The sequence below is a fragment of the Engystomops pustulosus genome, chromosome 6 (genome assembly GCF_040894005.1).
Source record: "Engystomops pustulosus chromosome 6, aEngPut4.maternal, whole genome shotgun sequence".
NCBI classification, from domain to species: domain Eukaryota; kingdom Metazoa; phylum Chordata; class Amphibia; order Anura; family Leptodactylidae; genus Engystomops; species Engystomops pustulosus.
The window spans coordinates 45,878,852-45,898,711 of NC_092416.1; the positions used below are offsets into that span (position 1 = coordinate 45,878,852).

General features: G+C 41.0%; 1 protein-coding gene across 7 annotated transcripts in view; it reads right to left on the reverse strand.

Annotated features, from left to right (window-relative positions):
- Window positions 1-1,568: 1,568 nt before the first annotated feature.
- KLHL17 (kelch like family member 17) overlaps window positions 1,569-19,860 on the reverse strand; it is a 67,764-nt gene continuing 49,472 nt past the window's right edge. For 6 of the 7 annotated variants that reach the window (XM_072155913.1, XM_072155918.1, XM_072155916.1 and 3 more), the window contains 8 exons: window positions 16,062-16,178; window positions 15,475-15,688; window positions 15,201-15,345; window positions 13,962-14,129; window positions 13,635-13,723; window positions 13,244-13,317; window positions 7,295-7,476; window positions 1,569-6,582 (listed from right to left, as the gene is read on the reverse strand). In XM_072155913.1, coding sequence (XP_072012014.1) covers window positions 6,354-6,582; window positions 7,295-7,476; window positions 13,244-13,317; window positions 13,635-13,723; window positions 13,962-14,129; window positions 15,201-15,345; window positions 15,475-15,688; window positions 16,062-16,178 — 1,218 coding nt within the window. In that variant the 3' untranslated portion in view covers window positions 1,569-6,353. The remainder of the gene's footprint in view (window positions 6,583-7,294; window positions 7,477-13,243; window positions 13,318-13,634; window positions 13,724-13,961; window positions 14,130-15,200; window positions 15,346-15,474; window positions 15,689-16,061; window positions 16,179-19,860) is intronic. The other variant, XR_011856447.1, reaches the window with a different exon arrangement.

The following is a 19,860-nucleotide window of genomic DNA, read 5'->3' on the forward strand; positions in this document are numbered from 1 at the left end:
TTGTTTAAATGCACAACAATGGGTGCTGGTCACCAATTGCATGTGTTTCACTGTAAACGCATACGTGATCAGGGTGCCAAAAATCCAGCCAATGACTCACCCATCCTTACTAATAGATAATATGGTAATTACTTTGCAATTAACCTATGAATTATCTCTCTTTCATGTAGTTAGTAATGTTTGTGGATACAGCGGGTACAAGTACCTGCCTCCAGCACAATCAAAAGTTGTGTTTTTATGTTTCTAAATAATCCCAATGGGTTGAATTTATATTATCTCTACTGAACTAATGTGACCTGTTTGTGCAGGATACTCTGTAAATACCATGAGTGGCAATTTCCTAGTAGTACAGTGATTTAGCCGGGGAAGCAAACAGAAGCAAGGCCGGTCTGCTGCAGAAATTCCATTAGATAACAATCTCCATTTGTTAAGAACTTTCAGCTAATTTCAGGGCATTAAATTAAAGTGGATTTTATGAGCTAGGGTAATTGTGTTCATTAAGACCTCTGGCAAACACATTTGTTTTCTTTCTTTACCATTAATCATTATTTTATAGATTAGGGCAAATATTAGCCATAGCAGAGAATTTCTAAATAGATAAATACCTCAAAAGTCTACAAACCCAACTGGTGTCTCAGATCTTGAGCCGGCCTTATACCTTCAAGAGATTTAGCCACGTGCTCTCCCAGCCAACAACTTCTCTTTCCATCTTTTCTATTCACATACATGCAATATTGGACTCTTGGCTTCTTGGGCCCTCCAGTTAGGAAAGTCCAGATCAAACATTAGGAAATAGACCCTTGTAGCTTTCAAATTGAGTTGTCTTCTACTGGTCGTCTGGTGTTGTGTAATGGGTTACAGCCTGGGTCCATTGAAGGTTCCTTGGTGGGCCACTGCATACAAGCATGATTGGGCATGCATACACATATACACATAAGATCAGAAGACTTTGTGTAGACACCTTGAGGCTTGTTTAGGATAGTATCCTTAAGCCACTAATCCTTTAACATGTAAAATACCTCCATGACCTGGTGTACTTGAAATTTTGGAAACAACAGTACCCCTTAGATACATAGTATGTATCGCCATATACTCTACAGAAAGGTATGAACCATTTGTAGCTCTGACACCAATTAAATTAGAAACGGCCAAGGTCTTTAAATCCATTGAATTACTGGGAGTTATTAGGCCACAGTTGGGAGTGGGTGAGGGTAGGATTATTCACACCTCTAGATTTAGTTTGGAATACTTGAGAACTAGGATTAGATTCTAGAATTGTTCATCCCCATAGGAGCCAATGAGTCAAATCTGCAGCAGATCGATGTCCATGGCAGAAACCAACCTGTTATTGAATCCACACCATGGGCCACTCTACTTGTAGAACTACAAGTGGGTTAAACTTGTATCCACGTGCCTTGTGGATAAGTCTCATTTGGAGAAATTAACAACACTGTCTTTACCAGTCTTTTCACCACATCTTGGCATAAATTCACAAGATGAGCAGTGTGTGTGTGGCACATCATGAATATGGTAATGGATATTTAAGAATGAAAATCAATGCGGCAATATTGGAGCTGAACATGTTTATTTGGCAACTTCATCTTTGTAGTGAATTATAAAAAAAAACCATGGTAACCAGAGTAAGGGAGAAAAATAATCACATTTTTTTCTGATCAGAATTGTTTTAGGGAAAAACTCAACCAGTCTGTTTTTACCTCAATTATTGCAACAAAATCTGTACACAAGACAACCTCCATTTACAAAGTGGGACACATTCGTCAGCATTAGTAAGACATACACTGCATTGTGAACATCACTAACCTGTATTTGATTCTCACTCACAAATCGTAATCCTGCTGCTTCTTCCGAGATACATTTACAAGAATCAGCATGAAGACATAAGTAATACATCCACACAAAGATCAGGTAGTGTAGTCTGAGGAAGGGAAACAGATGTCAGTGGGTAATATCTAGGTTTTGCCTCCCAATTCAAAAAATTACCATTCCCCTCCCATTCCTTTTGAAGAATTGTTGTCGTAGTCCCATCTCCCATCATTAGGTCCCATGTAATCATGGATACGGTCAATGTGCCAGATTTTATGCCGCATTGATGCTACTTAATAAAATTACCCATGCCACAAACATTTACTTAAGTCTAGACCTAGCTGAACAATGTATATGATCGTGTTGGCTTACAGGATTGGTCATTTTTACATTCAAGATGCAAACAAAAATGGCACAAACAAAATATATGTTTATAAATATCCAATTAGATAGTAGGTTAAGTTATTATGAGTCAACGGAGACGTTTTATTATAGACATTCAGCTTTTCCAAAGGCAGCAATATCCAAGAAATATATCCGTCACGAGAGAACTACTCCACTATCATTCCATTGCTTTACATTGACTTTCCGTTGTAGAATGGAAATGAATACATAATTATATATTATATATTTTTTATTTTACATATTTTATAGAATGTGTTATTTTACATGTTTATTTTACGCAGAAATATTTTGATATTGAGGCCACATGATGCATCGTTGCACAGATGTCCTATGACCACACAACTGATACCTTTGTAGGAGAAATGCTAAGTTCGGTTCTCATCTATGATACTGTTTCTTGTAGTCTGTTCAGTCATACTGTAAAAATGATAAATATGATTAATATGAATTGAATTTGAATTAATATGAAAATATGAAAAATGATTAATACTAAAAAGGATAAAGGACCAAATTCATCAAATGATGGTCATAGACAGACCCCAAAAACGGTGTCCATTATGGATGGAACGGAGACCATGGTGGAACGCAAAAGATTTTCTACTTAGTAAGTGGAGTCCAACGGGTATTGTTGGTGTCGGTCATGCGATACACCTTACTTTCGGATATTCTTCTTCCTGACTTTACTTGGAGGTAGAAAATTATTGGTACACAATGAGAAGTGCAATAGTCTTAACTCTCTCCCTCTGGCTTGTCACAAGCTATCATATTTGGTGCTCAATGTAGTGGTTTGGAGTTTGGAGTCAAAGCTATCATGATACCCAACAACCTAATTCATGATGAACCCATGGATGCAAAAATGAACCATTTTTGCAGACATATGACACATCAACAGATTACACACTGAAGTCCCACGACACACCTTCCCATCTACATGTAATATATTAGGTTATTCCAGTTGTAATATATCAAGTTAAGTGGGTCCTCCAAGCTCTGTCTAACACCCATGCTGACAATGGGTGTGTCAGGTCCCGTTTTGTAGAAAGTGACTGTGCCCCTGATGTTGCCTGAGGTGGTGCTACCTGAGGCAAGAGGCTCAAATTTCCTCTTAGCTCTTGCACCCCTGGTCACACAGACCCCAAAAACCTACCCACGGATCTTTAGTTTGTGGTCCACGAACAGCACATGTTTGTGTGCAAGTGGCCTCAGTGTAAGAGCAGATTTCCATCACCACTAAACTGCAAATAGAAGCGCAACTTAGCACGGGGTAAAATATGTGCAGTTATCGGAGCTTGGCTGCACTTGTAACAGCACACTAATTTAGGGGTTCAATAAGTGTAATGGTCAAATTAAGCTTCCAAACCAGAGGATGCGAAAGAGAATGTAACTTGTCTATTTTAGCGTCAATTCTGGATGTTTGCACTGAATTATTCTCTCCCTTCATTATTACTACTATAAATGTATGAATAGATTGACAGCTGGGCGTTACCCGTTAGGAGTGTGATTCTACCTAGTCTCTATTTAATTAGAGATGACATTAACAGACAAGGAGAAAGGTACACCCACTTGTCAATTTATTCAGGAATGGCACAACACACTGGTATAGAAATTAGTAAACACTTGAACTCTTCAATAAACAATAAAATAGACAGAGAGGTGGAAGATCTTACACACAGCCAAATTCAGGTCTGCAAACTTGGTCCATGCATCAGCCAGATTTCAGAGCCAGAACATTGAGCAAGGGCCAAATAACGACCCTCTACGAAAGTAGACGACTTTGCCCCTGATGCAGGTGCCAATTTGCTGTAGGTGATGCTGCCTGAGGCAAGAGGCTCAACTGGCCTCATGGCTGGTGCACTACTGCATGTGCAACTACTCTTTCTTGAATGTCCCAGGCTCTCAATAGAAAATATATCCCATCTAACATGTGCCTTTCTTATTCTTAGTGTTTTCTTATTGGATAACTAGGGTTTTAGTTCTCTTAAGACTTAAAAGTTCAGGGGTGGTTGTTCTTCCGCTCATGACATCTACTGGAATAAAATAAGATTCCCCTTGTCAATTTATAAAGTTCATAAAACTGTGACCTGGAGCAATAGATAATATGTAAATGGGGATGTCCCACAATTGGCTATACCCCCCCCCCCCATAGTTACTACCCCTGCCTTCTCTGGAATAGTCTCATACACAAGTCATTATTATATTGCTGCAAGAGTGAGCTACAAGTGGTTGTTCATGTATGGCATTGTGTCTGTGCAATGATCTTCAGAGTTGTTGAAAGCACTTGAGATGCCAAGTGTTGAAGGCTGCGGTGAAGCGGTGCATTGTGGGAAAGGCATGCCGCTTACTACTAAGGAAATCTATCTCAGAAAACATGCAAACAGGTGAGAAGGAAATGTATGACGGCAAAAAGCAGACGGATAAGTGCTGTTACTTGTAAGGAAGTTCATAGTCTAGAAAACGTATTCATCAGTTCTTATTGCAGAAGTCGTGAGACATTAGAAGCATTACATGAAGAGATAAATGTAGGAGTGAAGACATTATCTTTCTTTTCTATGTTAAAAATAGACTTAAGTTTTATGTAGAAGTGCAACATGTCATGGTAACATATACAATAAGTAAACTATGGCAGCAAGTAGTTCGTCAAAGCACCTGGAATAGGAGAACGTGCAAATTGTGCTGGGTAGGACAATTGCAAAATGGAGATGTTCCGATGTTAGCACCCACAGGAGTGTAGTGGAGGTTAAGAAAATTATTTGGACTATAGGATAAACTACAAACAAGGTGTAAAAGTGCAGATGTCAATGCTATGGATGTAAGTTGGCCATCAGACCTGGCTGCAAAAGGTGAGGAACCACCGCTGCTAGTTTCAGTAGATATCCAACCCTCATGTCCTTCATTGATGGAAATGTTGGGTAACTTTTGGATTGGTCAAAGCTTTTCTCTAATATGATTCAGATTTGCACCTTGTTGGTAATTAATTCCAGTAATTAAAGAGGATGTTTATCTTTGGCCATATCCACCCACTTAACCAAAGTCAAACTACCTGATGGCCTTCCTACCATCTGGCCATGATATAAATGTTAATGGATAAAAAACATTAGAGCGACCCATTATAGATTCAACAAAAAAAAACACTGCCAGATCTTACGAATCTCAACATACAAGTTTGTGGTGGCTCATAGTTATCTCATGTGGATGGTCGGCACTACTGACCTGGTCAAGTCAAGACAAGGTAGTCCAACATAAGCTTTTGTAGGTGGCTATGACCAGAGGTGTCCATCCCCTCTAACAAGACAACACATTTGTACAGGGCAGTATGGGTATTTATTTAATCATATTCAGTTCCTTGGTAACTTTGCAGCACACCCCAAAAGTTTAGAGGTAAATGGAAAGACATTTTATGGAATGGAAGCTCCCATAGATCTGAGGATGTTAAGAGTTTCTTCTATTTCCATGTATTCCAGGGAATTACAACACTCCTTTGTACTACCACTCCTAATCTCTCATCAGTGCCAAGACTCTTGAGTAAACAGTGCAACAGTGGGGGTAGGGTGGGGGACTTTATGTACATGTAGTGCCTATTTCCAGGAGTTCTGCAGTGCATCAAACTGTCCAAGACCATACAACCAGATTGAAATCTCAAATCCTTTGTCTATTTTTATCTCAAGAAGGACACGTCATGACAGATGGCCATGAAGCCAAGGATTGCCTCAAAGGCAGAAGACTTGCTTCTCTTCTGTATTTCTTCATGAATAAGCAGAGCTATGGACTGAACTCCTTTCCTGCTTAAGGGACCTGCGCAGTGCAAAGAGGAGAGCAAAGATCACCATCTTCCCTGATGCACTATGCTACAGAGTAATGAAATGCAGACCATCTCTCCAGGAAAGTCTATTGACCCCCGATATCAGAATGGTCTTGGGTTAAGTCTTAACTTTAAACGACAAAGAGGTATCTTTGCAATGGGATGCAGGCCTTTCCAGCAGTGAAGAGGTTACATGGGCAAATGGCATATCTTGAGAAGAAGTGCCTCAGAACCGAAAATACAGTCTTCTTCTTCTGCAAAGGATCCACTTCATCTACATCATACAGTGGATGCTTCTTCTTGACGTAAATGACCTGATCCTCTGTCAGAGGCTGGTTGAGGAGACAGAGAGAGTAGGGGATGATGGAGGAGGGAAATTGAGGAGTTCTAAAACTGCTACTCCTACGCTGCTCCTCCGGGTGAACATACAGGATGCTGCTACCCACTTGTTGGTACGTGGGTTGTACTTCTCAATAGAGTTTAGGCTCGAGCTTCCATCGTTGCCTCCTACTGCGTAAAGCCACCCATCCATCGCCACCAGGTCATGAGTGCTTCTGTAAACAGACAAGAGATTAGATATAGATCTAAAATAAGACATTCCACTGCCCAAAACAGAATTGGAAGACTGTAGTAAACTTTCCATTAAAGTTTTGCTTCATTTATCAAGTATGGGATTCAATCTCCAAACAGTGGGAAGCTTAGAGGTTTAGGTATGCTCATTTAGAAAAGAATCATCTGGACATTTACACAACCTTCCAAGTATTAACTCAAAAAGGCACCTTTTAGGTTTCACAATATTGGAGACTAACCTCTTTATAGGGCCCCCATCTATGTAATGGATGGGGGCTTCAACAACTGAAGTTTAGCGTATGTGTTAGCTGCTATATATTTACATGTCTGTTACTTAAAACCAGTCACTGTGTAAAGTTTTCATCACCAGAAATGGATTACTCCTCATTACAAAACCTCCTGAGGCTACTCAGCAGGGGGCTACAGAAAGTCCCCTCCCCAGCGCTAGCACCAATCTCCCAGCTGGAGCTTATCTGATGGTAGACAATCCTCACATGTACATAAAGAGTGTTTGTGAAGCCCTGCCTTTGATGTGATATAAACGGAGGAGATGGATTATGTTGAATGGAAACTTCCGTTAGATCCATTTATTATTAGAAACCAATTCAATTATAAGGAAGGTGGCTTTCCTGTTATTACAGCAGTAAAGAGCTTATACGGAGAACATGCCATGGTGTACTAGTGCTTCTACATTACCTCCTGATGTTCATTGGGGCAACACTCTCCCATGTGTTGGCTTTCGGGTTATATCTCTCCACAGAATTCAGACAACTTGTGCCATCATTCCCACCAGCCACATAAAGCATTCCCTCTAGGACGGCCACTCCAGCACTGCTACGCCGGCTCAGCATGTTGGCAATTGGAGTCCATGTGTTTATCTGCGATTAAAAATATAGGTAGGCATAGGTCGTTATGCATGCGACAGTGCTGCATGATGGGTAAATCGTTCAGATTTGAAGGGATGTTCTAGATAACAGTGGTATCCACCACCAAGTTTCCACAACACTGCAGTATTCACTATAGATATGTCCACACCAGTGTGGAAGACAGGAAGAGCTGTGCAGATTGTACAGTGTCCCATCTGCAGGAAGTTTGTTATAGATCAGGAGGAGATGAGCAGATTGTACATATTGACCCATTTGCAGGAAGTTTGTTATAGATCAGTAGGAGATGAGCAGATTTTACATAGTGTCCTATCTGGAGGCAGCATGTTATAGAGCAGAAGCTGAGCAGATTGTTTATATGTCCTATCTGCAGGAGGTTTTTATAGAGAAGGAAGTACTAAGCATATTGCACATAGTGTCCTATCTGCAGACAGCGTTTTAGAGAGCAGAAGCTGAGAAGTTAAGACATAGTGGCCTATCTGCAGGTAGCGTCTTATAGAGCTGGAATAACTAAGCATATTGTACATGGTGTCCCATCTGCAGGAAGTTTGTTATAGACCAGGAGGGGATTAGCAGATTGTACATAATGTCCTATGTTAATGTAGCATGTTTTAGCAGGACTACAAGGAGGGAGGTTGAAGGGATCCACGTGTCTTGTGAGGTACTTGATAAAGAGACATGGCCTGGACATGGCATGGAGGCACAATCAATGTCGGTAACACTTAAAGGAAACCTACCACTTAGTATGGCAGGGGTAAGCTGTAAGTACCGAGCACCAGCTCAGGGTGAGCTGGTGCCGGTACTTACTTTCGTTAGTGTTAAAACCGCGGTATCGCGGTTTTAACACTTTTTAAACTTTAGGGCAGAAGGGGCTTCGGCGCTGCGCGCGACCGTGCGCGCGCAACATCTCCGCTATTTCCTATGGAGGCGCGCGCACGATCGTGCGCACGCAGCGCCGAAGTGTCTTCTGCCCTAAAGTTTAAAAAGTGTTAAAACCGCGATACCGCGGTTTTAACACTAACGAAAGTAAGTACCGGCACCAGCTCACCCTGAGCTGGTGCTCGGTACTTACAGCTTACCCCTGCCATACTAAGTGGTAGGTTTCCTTTAATATAACAAGGGTAATTTGATCAAATGAACAGGAGTTTTCAAGTAAATGGGAGTTGAGCTTCAGTACCCCGGCTCAGCCGCTGCACAGCAGATGGGGTCTTGCTGATCACAAAATACATTGTACAGTTCTGATATAAGAGGGAGTCGTCAAAAGATGAACGAAAACCCCTTTAACATCTTATGAACAATTAATGTGTATTCACTATATGCCTATGACCTTCATTCTTATTCCTCTCCACGGGAGTTACTAAAGCCACATTCAGAGTTGCAGAAAGAGCCACGACAGGATCTCAGAGATCAGAAACTAGATTCCTTGAATATGAACCCAGTCCTGCAGCTACTAGCAAACCACTCAGCTCTCCAGAATATTAGGCTGGCGTCATATGACAGTGTTTAGTTCAAAAAACCTGGTCAGTGTGCTGGTCATATTTCCCAGATGACCTTTGTACTTGTGGGTTTCCTTGGGGTCCTCCGGTTTCCTCCCACACTCCAAAACATACTGGTAGGATGATTAGATTGTGAGACCCATTGGGGACGGTGATTAATCTGGCAAGCTCTGTGCAGCGCTGCATAATCTGTGTGCGCTATATAAATAAAGGAATTATTATAATATTATTAGGGTAGGACTCAATTATTAGAAGGGTTCCATGTAGTAAGAAGTTTCCTTTTCTGTCACATCCCCATCTGCGGGAAATTTTGATCATTAGCGGGAAATGCTAACAATTTTTGGCAATGGATAATATTAGCCAGGTTATTCATGTCCAATAACACTTGTCGCCCATCTATAAATTGGCCAGACATAACACAGGGAAATAATTAGCCCCTCTAATTAATAAAGTATTCAGTATAAGTAGAGGGGAAAACCTTTCATTAGGTGGGACTACTGTCCAGTCAGGATAAAGAGGTAGTCTTCTCATTTGTAAGGGGGATTTGCCCATTGCTCATAGATATAGTATGCCATCTGTACCAAATCATTGCTGCTGTTAGATCTGCCATGTATGCACTGGGAATTTGAAGCATTAAGAGCAACATGAGCCCAGTAGTGGATGGTAAGTCACATAAGGTAGGGGAAAAAAAACAAGTGCACTGTCCCAAAATATCATCTTTTCTTTTCAATTGTACAGCAAAATTCTAGTCCCCAACTTTATTGGGGCAATGGCAGAAATGATAAATTTAGCACCATGAAAATGTGCGGGAAGTGCCAAGCAACGTAAGTTATGATCTGCCCAGCTCATCCTGCTTTACAAGATACTACCTGTAGAAACATACGGTTTTATACGACTATGTTTTTAAATGTGTAATGTCTGATTCTGTTTGTATATGTACCCCATGATCTGTACAGCACTACAGAATTTGAGGGCGCTATATAAAGATTTGGTATACTGTTATACTGCCTGCATATAAGAAACTATGTACAATATTCTGCTCTATAATATGCTGTCTGCGGATAGAACACTATGTATGATCTGCTCAACTCCTCATGCTATAGAAGATGCTTCTTGCAGATTGGACACTATGTACAATTTGGTCAGCTCCTCCTGCTCTATAACATGCTACCTATAGATAGGGCACTATGTACAATCTCTTTAGCTACTCCTACTCCATAACCTGCTGCCTGCAGATAGGACAATGTGTACAATCTGTTCAGCTCCTGTTGCTCTATAGCATGCTATCTGCAGACAGGGCTCTATACAATCTGCTCAGCTCCACCTTTCTCTATAACAGTGATGGCTAACCTATGGCACTGGTGCCAGAGGTGGCACTCTGAGCCCTTTCTGTGGGTACTCAGGCCATTACCAGAGACGACTCCAGGTATCTTCCTGCAGTCCCAGACAGCCCAGGACTTGCTGTGCACAGAGCTATTATAAAGTGACAGCTCTACCTGGGACTATTTTCTGCTTTATTGGTGTCCTCAGGTGCTGGAATCAATGAAAACTGTGACAGAGAAGGGAGTATAAATCACAAATTAAATTTCTGTGTTGGCACTTGGCGATAAATAAGTGGGTCTTTGTTGTAGTTTGGGCACTCGGTCTCTAAAAGGTTTGCCATCACTGCTCTATAACATGCTGCCTGCAGACAGGGCACTGTGTACAATCTGTTCAGCTCTTCCTGCTCTATAACATGCTGCCTGTAGATAGGACACTATGTACAATTTTGACACTGTACAATCTACCCAGCTCCTCCTGCTCTATAGCATGCTGCCTGCAGATTAAACTTCACTTTTACGCTGACAGTTTTGCTTTACAGGAGTGATGGACAGCACACAACTATTGGATTATGCAGGATGAAAACGTCAACACTTAAGTGATGAGTTATGCTTCATTATCTGTGTGTCAGACAGGACAATCTGGATCTGACAGATGACCAAACGAATGTGAAACCCTGAAGCAATATTACAAAATCTGGTGGAAAAGAGGAGGCAGGGGTGGAGGCAGGGGCCAAATCATTATTAACCCCTATGATTTTGGATTGCTCTATGAGTACATGTGGGTGTCATATTTATACCTCCCCCTATGAAGCTAGCAATACATATTATATATAGATATCAGCACTTTCTACACTTTCTAACAAAACTCAGATCTGAAATCGATGACTTTGGTTGGTGTTACTGCGATGGGTTTGGCCACCTTAAAAAAAATACAATTATAAAAATGTATATATTTTGTGAATAGGGTGAATAAAAAACCTTAGTAATATGACGAAGGAAGTGGTAATTATAGATACCTCATACAGAACAAAAAAGTAATAAATTATAATTATTTACTTTCCAGACACTTTATATCTCAAATGGAAAAATCTTTTACAATGTGAACTGGATCTAATTTGTAACATTGCCAAAATCTTATTAGGGACACAACCTAAAAACCTAAAAAACATTTACAGGCGAAGTGACTGCTCTCTGCTGGTGACACCCTGAACTGCAGAGATCATTACATACTGTAGCATATCTCAACCACAGTCCCTTACCTCCTACTACAATGCACTCTAGCTGGGTATAGCAGCTGCTATGGGGCTCATCATGAAAGTGTTTCATTTCAACACATAGGCAGCAGTTAGTGAGGACAGTGATAGCCAGTTTACAACATTTATTAGAGGGGTATTCCAGGAATCAGCATTATAATAATAATAATTCTTTATATAGCGCACACAAATTACACAGCTCTGCACAAAGCATGACAAATCGGTCCCTGTTCCCATGGGGCTCACAATCTAAACAACCTAACAGTATGTTTTGGAGTGTGGGAGGAAATCAGAGTACCCAGAAGAAACCCACGCAAACACGGTGAAACAAACTCTTTGCAGATGTTGACCTGGGTGGGATTCGAACCCAGGACCCCAGCGTTGCAAGGCTGAAGTGCTACCCACTCAGCCACCGTGCTGCCCATATCCATATATAAATGGGTTCTTAAAATATAGGTATTTAAAATGCTGCTCCCCTTAGTAGCAAAATGCTGCTGACATACACTGTAATGGAGAATTAAAATGCTACTGGCCCTTTAATCAGTCTGCTACGTGCGGGGAAAATCAACAGACACAGGACAAAAGATGGCCACTGGTCACGTGTCCACATCACATGTCCCGCACCTGCCTGGGCAGGGTCATGTGATCACCATTATGTCTCGATGTAGTCGGTTGGTTGCAGTGCATCCAGTAAGGCCGTTGTTGTGGTGAGACGTCATCTCAGTGAGGTAATGTGCAGTGATGGTAGTTACACATCATTACTATGGTAACAGAGCAGGACAGTCTGTTACATCATCACTGGGTGCAGAGCATAAGATAGGAGGGGTTACTGAGAACTAAAGGATCATGGGACTTGTAGTTTCCAGTAGTGGCAATCCTGGTGATAACTCTGCCTACTTTAGAAAGCCCATAACATTTTGTGATTCATAAAATCAAACTATTTAAGCTTCATTTTGTGACTAATGACATTAAGTTTTGTTATATTAATTTATTTGTAGCATAATGTGTTTTTGTATCAGAGGTTCATATTCCCGGAATATCCCTTTAAGTTCTTCATCAATTTTCCCACCACTGCAGGGTTATTTTTTTTTACTTTATTTATTTTTGATAACATGAAGTATATTATCCATTATTACGTGTGTTATGCCTGTACAGCGACATCACTCTGTGTAGTATACCTCTTCTGTGACATCACTCTGTGTATGATGGTTCTTCTGTGACATCACTGTGTGCATTATGCCTGCATTGTGACATCACTGTGTGAATTATCCTTGTACTGTGACATCACACTTTATATTATCCCTGTACTGTGACATCACAGTGTGTATTATCATAGTAGTCAAAGATACCTTTGTGTATTATACCTTTATTCTAACATCACTGTGGGGGAGATTCATCAGAGCTTCTATGCTAGAAAACTGGTGAATCACTGTGTGTATTATCCCTGTACTGTGCCATCACTGTGTGTATTATAGTTGTATTCTAACATCACTGTGGGGGAGATTCATCAGAGCTTCTATGCCAGAAAACTGATACATTAAGAGGAAGGAGCCTCATGTATTCGGTGTTGCCAGTATGACATTATACGCTGGCTGCCGCATGAAAAATCTCCCTCTGTTTGTGTATTATCTCTGTTCTGCCGCATCACTGTGTGCATTACCCCTGATTCAATCAATGATTGTCAACTTACCTGTGGTTCATATTTTTCCACTGTGGCTAGGTGAGACGAACTGTCATATCCCCCAACTGCATAAAGGTTACCATCTAAAAGTAATTAAAAAAAAAATACACTAAAAGTAAAAATACAAAATAAAAATGTAACATGAAAGCAACAATCATACAGTAAACTTTTTCAATAAACTGCTTCTTTGATAATATAAGCCCTTCTTCCAGACCATTTCGGTTTCTAGTTTCTTTTTTTCCCCTAATATTATTATTATTATAAAATGGCTGGTTACTTTTGTACATCTGGCCATTGGTTGTGTCTGGTATTACATGCGAGTCAGAGGCCCATAGATAGGAGTGGTGATGTTTTTGATAGAAAACGAATCCACATTTACATAATACAGAAGAAGACTCACCCAGTGTTGCCACACGGACATATCTACGTCTGGTGCTCATAGCAGCTATGGACGTCCATGTTCCTGTCAGGGGGTCATAGCGCTCTGCACTGTAATGATAGCAGAATATCAGCTATAATGTAGTCACGTGTAGCCATGCAGCAATGTAGTATTGGCAATATTGCTTGGGATGGATTTACACACCTTGTGGCCTTTGCTATGAATACCACGTAATCATGACAAATGCGTATTACTCTACGGTAATAGCAACAAAAACGCAGCAGGTTTTGGAAAGCCAGCATCACATGACCACAATGTGGCCTTGAGCATGAAGTGAATATACTGCACCTGTTCAGACAAGAAGCACCATCGTATCCGCCTGCAGCGTACAACAGTCCGTGAAGTACCGCCACACCAAGACAACTGCGCCGGGTTCCCATGGAAACTTCTGGCTGCCAAGTGTTTGTCACAGGGTCATACGATTCTACTGTGGCGAGGTCAGACGTCCCATCGTACCTGTGATGAGAGAAAATTATATCATGTGCTCATGCGTCTGATGTGTGGTCCAGACCCGGTTTGAGCCATGTCACACGAAAGGCCTATTTTACCCTCTTAGCGTCCAACCTATTTTGGGACTAGATGTCCAAACAAGTTATGTAAAATGTATAAAAAAGTTTTTCAGGATGGGACAAGGAAAACCACGCCTCTTTTACTTCTGTGTAAGGCCGCCCCCTAACCAGTGGCATAACTAGAAGCTGATGGGCCCCAGTGCAAAGTCCGTGCCAGCCCTGCCCCCCCCCCCCGACTATAATGTACGGTTTATAGTCTTCTCATATGGGAAAGTGACACCATAAGGGCCCCCTAAACCTCTTGGGCCCTGGTGCGACCGCAACTTCTACAAGTTACGCCCCCGCCCCTAACCATCAAAGGGTTAGTTCTCCATAAGGAGAACTCTTACTCCCTAACCCAAGTTGTGTCACCACATATTAAGTCTCATCATTCTATTTCTCTGCCTACGGGATTGTGTTTTAGCTTTTCATTGCGGGATAAGTTGTAGTTTGTATTGGTACAATTTTGGAGTTATTCTTTTTTTTTTAATTTAATTTTTTTTTTCCAATGGTGGCCAAACCAAAAATCAGTAATTTTTGCTTACAAAATATAGGCCAGAGTGTAAAGCATGTGGTAACACCCAATGTGTTTTTCTTTTACATTTTTATAATTTTTTTTTTATCTTTCAAACTATTTTTTTTAATTTAATAAAAAAAATTTTTTTTACAGTTTTTGAAAGTCCCTACATGCGATCATTTGACTTACAGCCTAATAATAATCGGCACCTAACAAAGACCCCCCTAAGTCTGTCTTCATAATTTGCCTCCATCTGTCCTACATTACAGATATCACCCCATGATCACCCTGTGGAGTGTCATGTGCAATGCATATACCTCAGCACCGCTCCCTTGAAAACTAATGATTCCTTCTCTGCCCTTATATCTGCCAGCGGTGCCCCAGACTCCTTATGCACTTATCCCACTGAAGTAGACATCTTTGGCAGACTTGAATTGGTTGGAAACTACCATGTACACTTACCCACCCACTGCATAAAGCTTATTTCCAATAGCCGCTACACCCACTCGGGCTCGTCTTGTAGACATAGACGCTACCATGTGCCACCGATCTGTACGGGTATCATAGGCTTCACAGTCACCGTGTATAGCAAAGAGACTGCCACCTCCTGCAAACAGAAGAAACATGTGCAAAAAAATATTAGAATATTTATCAGTTTGGTGGACCATCAAGATCTATCATAACCTCCATGTTCTTTAATAACACCACTCTTAGTATAGAAAAAACATATCCTTACCAACTGCAAAGAGCACAGTGCTGGCTCCCTCGCAGCGCCTGGGTCGGGTTCTACTGTTACTGAGAACCCCCCGCTGTTCCGGCATGAGGTGGTACTTAAGAGCTTCGATTAAAAGATCTTTACACTCTGAATGATGACGTACAAGAAGCTCAGTGTCTACGCTGCTCATCAGGAAGTCTCTGCTCAGCAATGGCAGCCGCACACACTTCATCAACTGCAACCAAAAGGGATCCATTTACATAAAAACTCATATACAGGTGTTACATTTTTATTTAATTTACTTTGATATTTTCATTATAACTAAATTTAGATGGGACATAAATACTGTATTCCTTTTCATTCACTTTACATTTACTTTTCATTCAAGTCTATGGAAGTGGTGAAAATAGCAAACTATATAGACTTTTAGGAGGGACTGTAGGGCAGTTCATTGCAGAGAGCAAAGAGCAAAGCAGTGTTAGGAAACACACTCAGTGCCAAGGGATTCTACCCAAAACTGTCTGCAGTTTGGCATAGTCAAAACTACTAACAGACTTCCTTTCATCTTTAGGTATATTTATCAGCTCACGAGTATTCATGCTCCTCACCCGAGGTACATGCTGCCTCCTTCCATCCACATCATGTTTGACCCAGTTCAGAACAGCTCGGTATACCTCCTCCTCAGACGGGACATTCAGACTGTCACTGGAGATTAGATCCAGCACCTGAGAACCACAAAGACATTACCAAAATGAGAGGAAGACCATGGTATTATAAAAAAAGCATAATACCACCCTATAATTTTGATCAAAAGTTTCTGAAAGTGACAGAAGTTTTATATTCACTGCTGTGAACAAGTAATATGGTGACTGCCCCCAGATAGAGTAATACAATATTTGTAAAAGTGGGCGTTTCTTTCTTAAAATTAAAATCATCACCCTCATCCACAAAGCTCTGCACAGTGTGGCACCTCCTCACCTTTCCTCTCTCATCTCAATCTATTGTGCAACCCGTGCTCTTTGATCTCCGGATTATTTTCTACTTTAGGCTACATTCACACTGCCGCATGGGGTACGTATATAAGGCCGATATACGTCCCCCATAGACAGCAATGGGCGCACGGCGCCCAACGGGAGCGGTGCGGTGCCGCACATAAGTCGCCGTGCGCCATATACTCCTATGGAGAAGGGCAGGGGTGAGCAGTGCTCTCCCCCTCCTCCTGGCACTGCCGTGTCCCCGTCGTGCTACGGTACGTGGGAGGCAACGGCAATGTGAATGTAGCCTAAATGTGAACATCTCACTCACGTCTCCAGGACTTCTCCCGAGCTGCATCTACACTTCCCCGGACTATAAGACTAATACCCAACAACCTCAAAAGTTGCAAACATGCTCTTAAAACCCATCTCTTTAGGAAAACCTATCTCACTCAGTAACTGCATGAAATTTCAACTCTCTCTTTACTAACTGATCCTCTGTAGTCCCATTCACCTTGGACTTTGTATACAAGATGACGGCTGATAGCTGGTTCAAGCAGCGGCATGGACCATTATACAAACTCTTATACCTCTTGTGTCATCCCATTCATCCTCAGACTGTAATCTCTTGTGAGCAGGGCCCTCACTCCTATTGTTCCATATGACTATTTGTACTCTGTAATGCCTTATATGCCATTTCCATATTTCCATATTACATTTACATATTCTTAAGTTATTTTCTCTTTAATTTGAAGCCATTTAACTAATAAAAAAAACTATTAGTATTATTGGGCAAAGCTGATTTAATGAAACAACCCCATTCATAATGTAGTTGTAGATTACTTTAAGGGAACCTTTCAACAGCTTTTACACCACTAAACTAGCAGCCTCCTCAGGTAATGTATAAAATGTCCTTTATAGAATTCCCTCTTTTATGTGAAATCTAGCCTTTTTACCTTAAAATAAAATATTAGCTACAAAGTAATGTAAAAGAAGCATTTTTTGCCAGAGAAGAGTCAGGTCTAAAAGGCTGGAGGGGGAACATCACTTTAAGCACCTATATCTTGGGCTGAATAGGTTCCCAGTTTAATTAAGAGAATTTCCTCTGTCACATGACATCTAAAATGTGGTTCTATTAGCCGGAGATACAGGCCACTAAAAATGGCATAATGCATAATGTTTGAATGAGAAGATTCTCTTCTTTAATCAGATGCCAGAATCATGGTTCAAGCTGCTATAGAATACAATATATAGGTGTCTGAAGTGACTCTCCCCATGCAGCCTCTGGGCCTGACTCATCTCTTGAAAATGAACAGAGAAGATACATCTTTTGCCAAACACTTTGGAGGAGATTATTTTATCGGTAAACGAGCAAGATTTCTAGAAAGACCATTTCATACACTACCTGAGGGGGCTAAAGGGGTTTTGTTTATCTGTGTGATGATAAGTGATGGGTCAAATGCCAGAGACCCCTGACCCCTCCCTCAACCATGATTTTTCAGAATCTATAAAGTCTTCAAAGCCAGAAGTAGAGGTCTCCGTACATTATACAGTCGTGGCATCTTATCAGGAGACCTGTGACTAGCTGCTATGTGGACATAACACCCTGCACCCAGCTCCTTCTACTTTATAAGACCCCCCCCCCCCAATAGGTGATCAGTGAGGGTCTAAAGGGATGGACCCCCACCAATGGGAAAGAGCATTAGTTTAAAAAAACAACAATGAAGACAGAGAACAGCTTTAAAAAAAATTTCAACTGATGTACCATCAGTCTGCATAAAAAGCACATGCAGGAAAAAAACATGCAACGACCTCCTCTATTTTAGGTTGGACCTGCTAAACCTAAGACGGAAGCAACACTCATCATGAGGAAATAAGCAGGAGACAAGGAGTTAACTAGGAACATATAAAAATAACTTGGATTAGAACATACAAGCAGCCGAAAAACAGGAAATATCACACAGTAATGTGACAAAACAACAGCTTGACAGAGACGTTGGCAGCCGGTGACTGAAGCCTGCAGGAAATCACACAAATAATCATTAAAAACGCGGAGAGGAAACACAGTGGGAATAGATCCATTGAGTCCTATCAGCTGGGGAAGGCTGATGCTGATGCGCTGGCAGCTTCCTGTAATGGAGGTTTCCCTGCATTATGTATTACAGGCGGTTGCTGGGAGACATGGCGATTATACACGGGCGCCAGGGTCAAGTTGTGTGTGTGAGGGGGTTACAGATAGACGCACATTCTGTGTGGGAAGATTGAATAATAGTCATGAGTAACTCTAGCTGCTAGGGATTAGACAAAACCAGGGGAAGATCAGGTGGGAGCAAGACGTGGGAAAAACATCTCCCCCAAACCAATCCGCTCTGTCCTAGGAGTTTTACTTATCTGCATAAAGTCTTACTAGGATGAAGAATTCCTTTTATACAAAAGAGATTACCAGGAGAATAAAGGCGGCTCTCACTGCCAACGTGTGTGCAGATTTTGCAATTCCAATGACCTAGACCCACTTCCCAATGAATGGTCTGTGTAGGATACAATTAGAATACAAAGAATTGCTTAAGTCTTGTTTTTTTTTTTTTTTTTTTTTTTGTAGTGGGGAAGAGGAAATACTACAAAATTAGACAGGTACATAAAAGATGGAAAAAATGACAGCATTCAACATAAAATATTATATATATATATATATATTTTTTTTTTTTTTTGAGAAAAGTGGATTTATTCCAGAATGCGATGTTTGGGCTTCCATTTTTTTCCTTTGTAAAGACCAATGTGGCATTCTGGAATAATCTACCTTTCAGTTTTTTGAGTGACCCAATTTTTTCTTCAAGGTCGTTGACTTGAGCCGAAGTTACCAACCCAAACCAACTCACTGGGTTCTCTGCCTAGTTACCTGGTAGAGAATAAAACTTAACATGCTGCTTTTGTGAGCATCGCTGGTGTTAGTTGAAAAAGGGGTGCCCTTAGAACTTAAGGGCTCTATGGGAAACCATTATGAAACCACTGGGCTCTGAGAAAAGAAAAAAACTTGCATTAATGTGAAACAACATATGAAGAAGGTGACCTAAAAATAATTAAAGAGTAACCGTCATTTGAGATCATTTTTTATATTGTGTGTGTGTGTGTGGGGGGGGGGGTATTGTGAACATTATTGTAATATACTTTATTAAGAAATTCTGCTCAGTTTATAAAGAAACAGGCTGCAATGTTACCTCTTTTAGAGATCTGTATTGTATTGCTGATTGCTTACACTGCTGTGAACAGTAAGGATTAACCCCTTCCCTTTCAGCTTGATGCTTCAAAATTATGCTCATAGTATACTACAGCCAAGGAAGGAGAAGAAAGGGTTAATACTCACTGCTCAGAGCTGTGTAAACAAGATATGAGTGGAGATACAGTCCAGTCTTCAGTCTGGTAGACCAACAGGCCT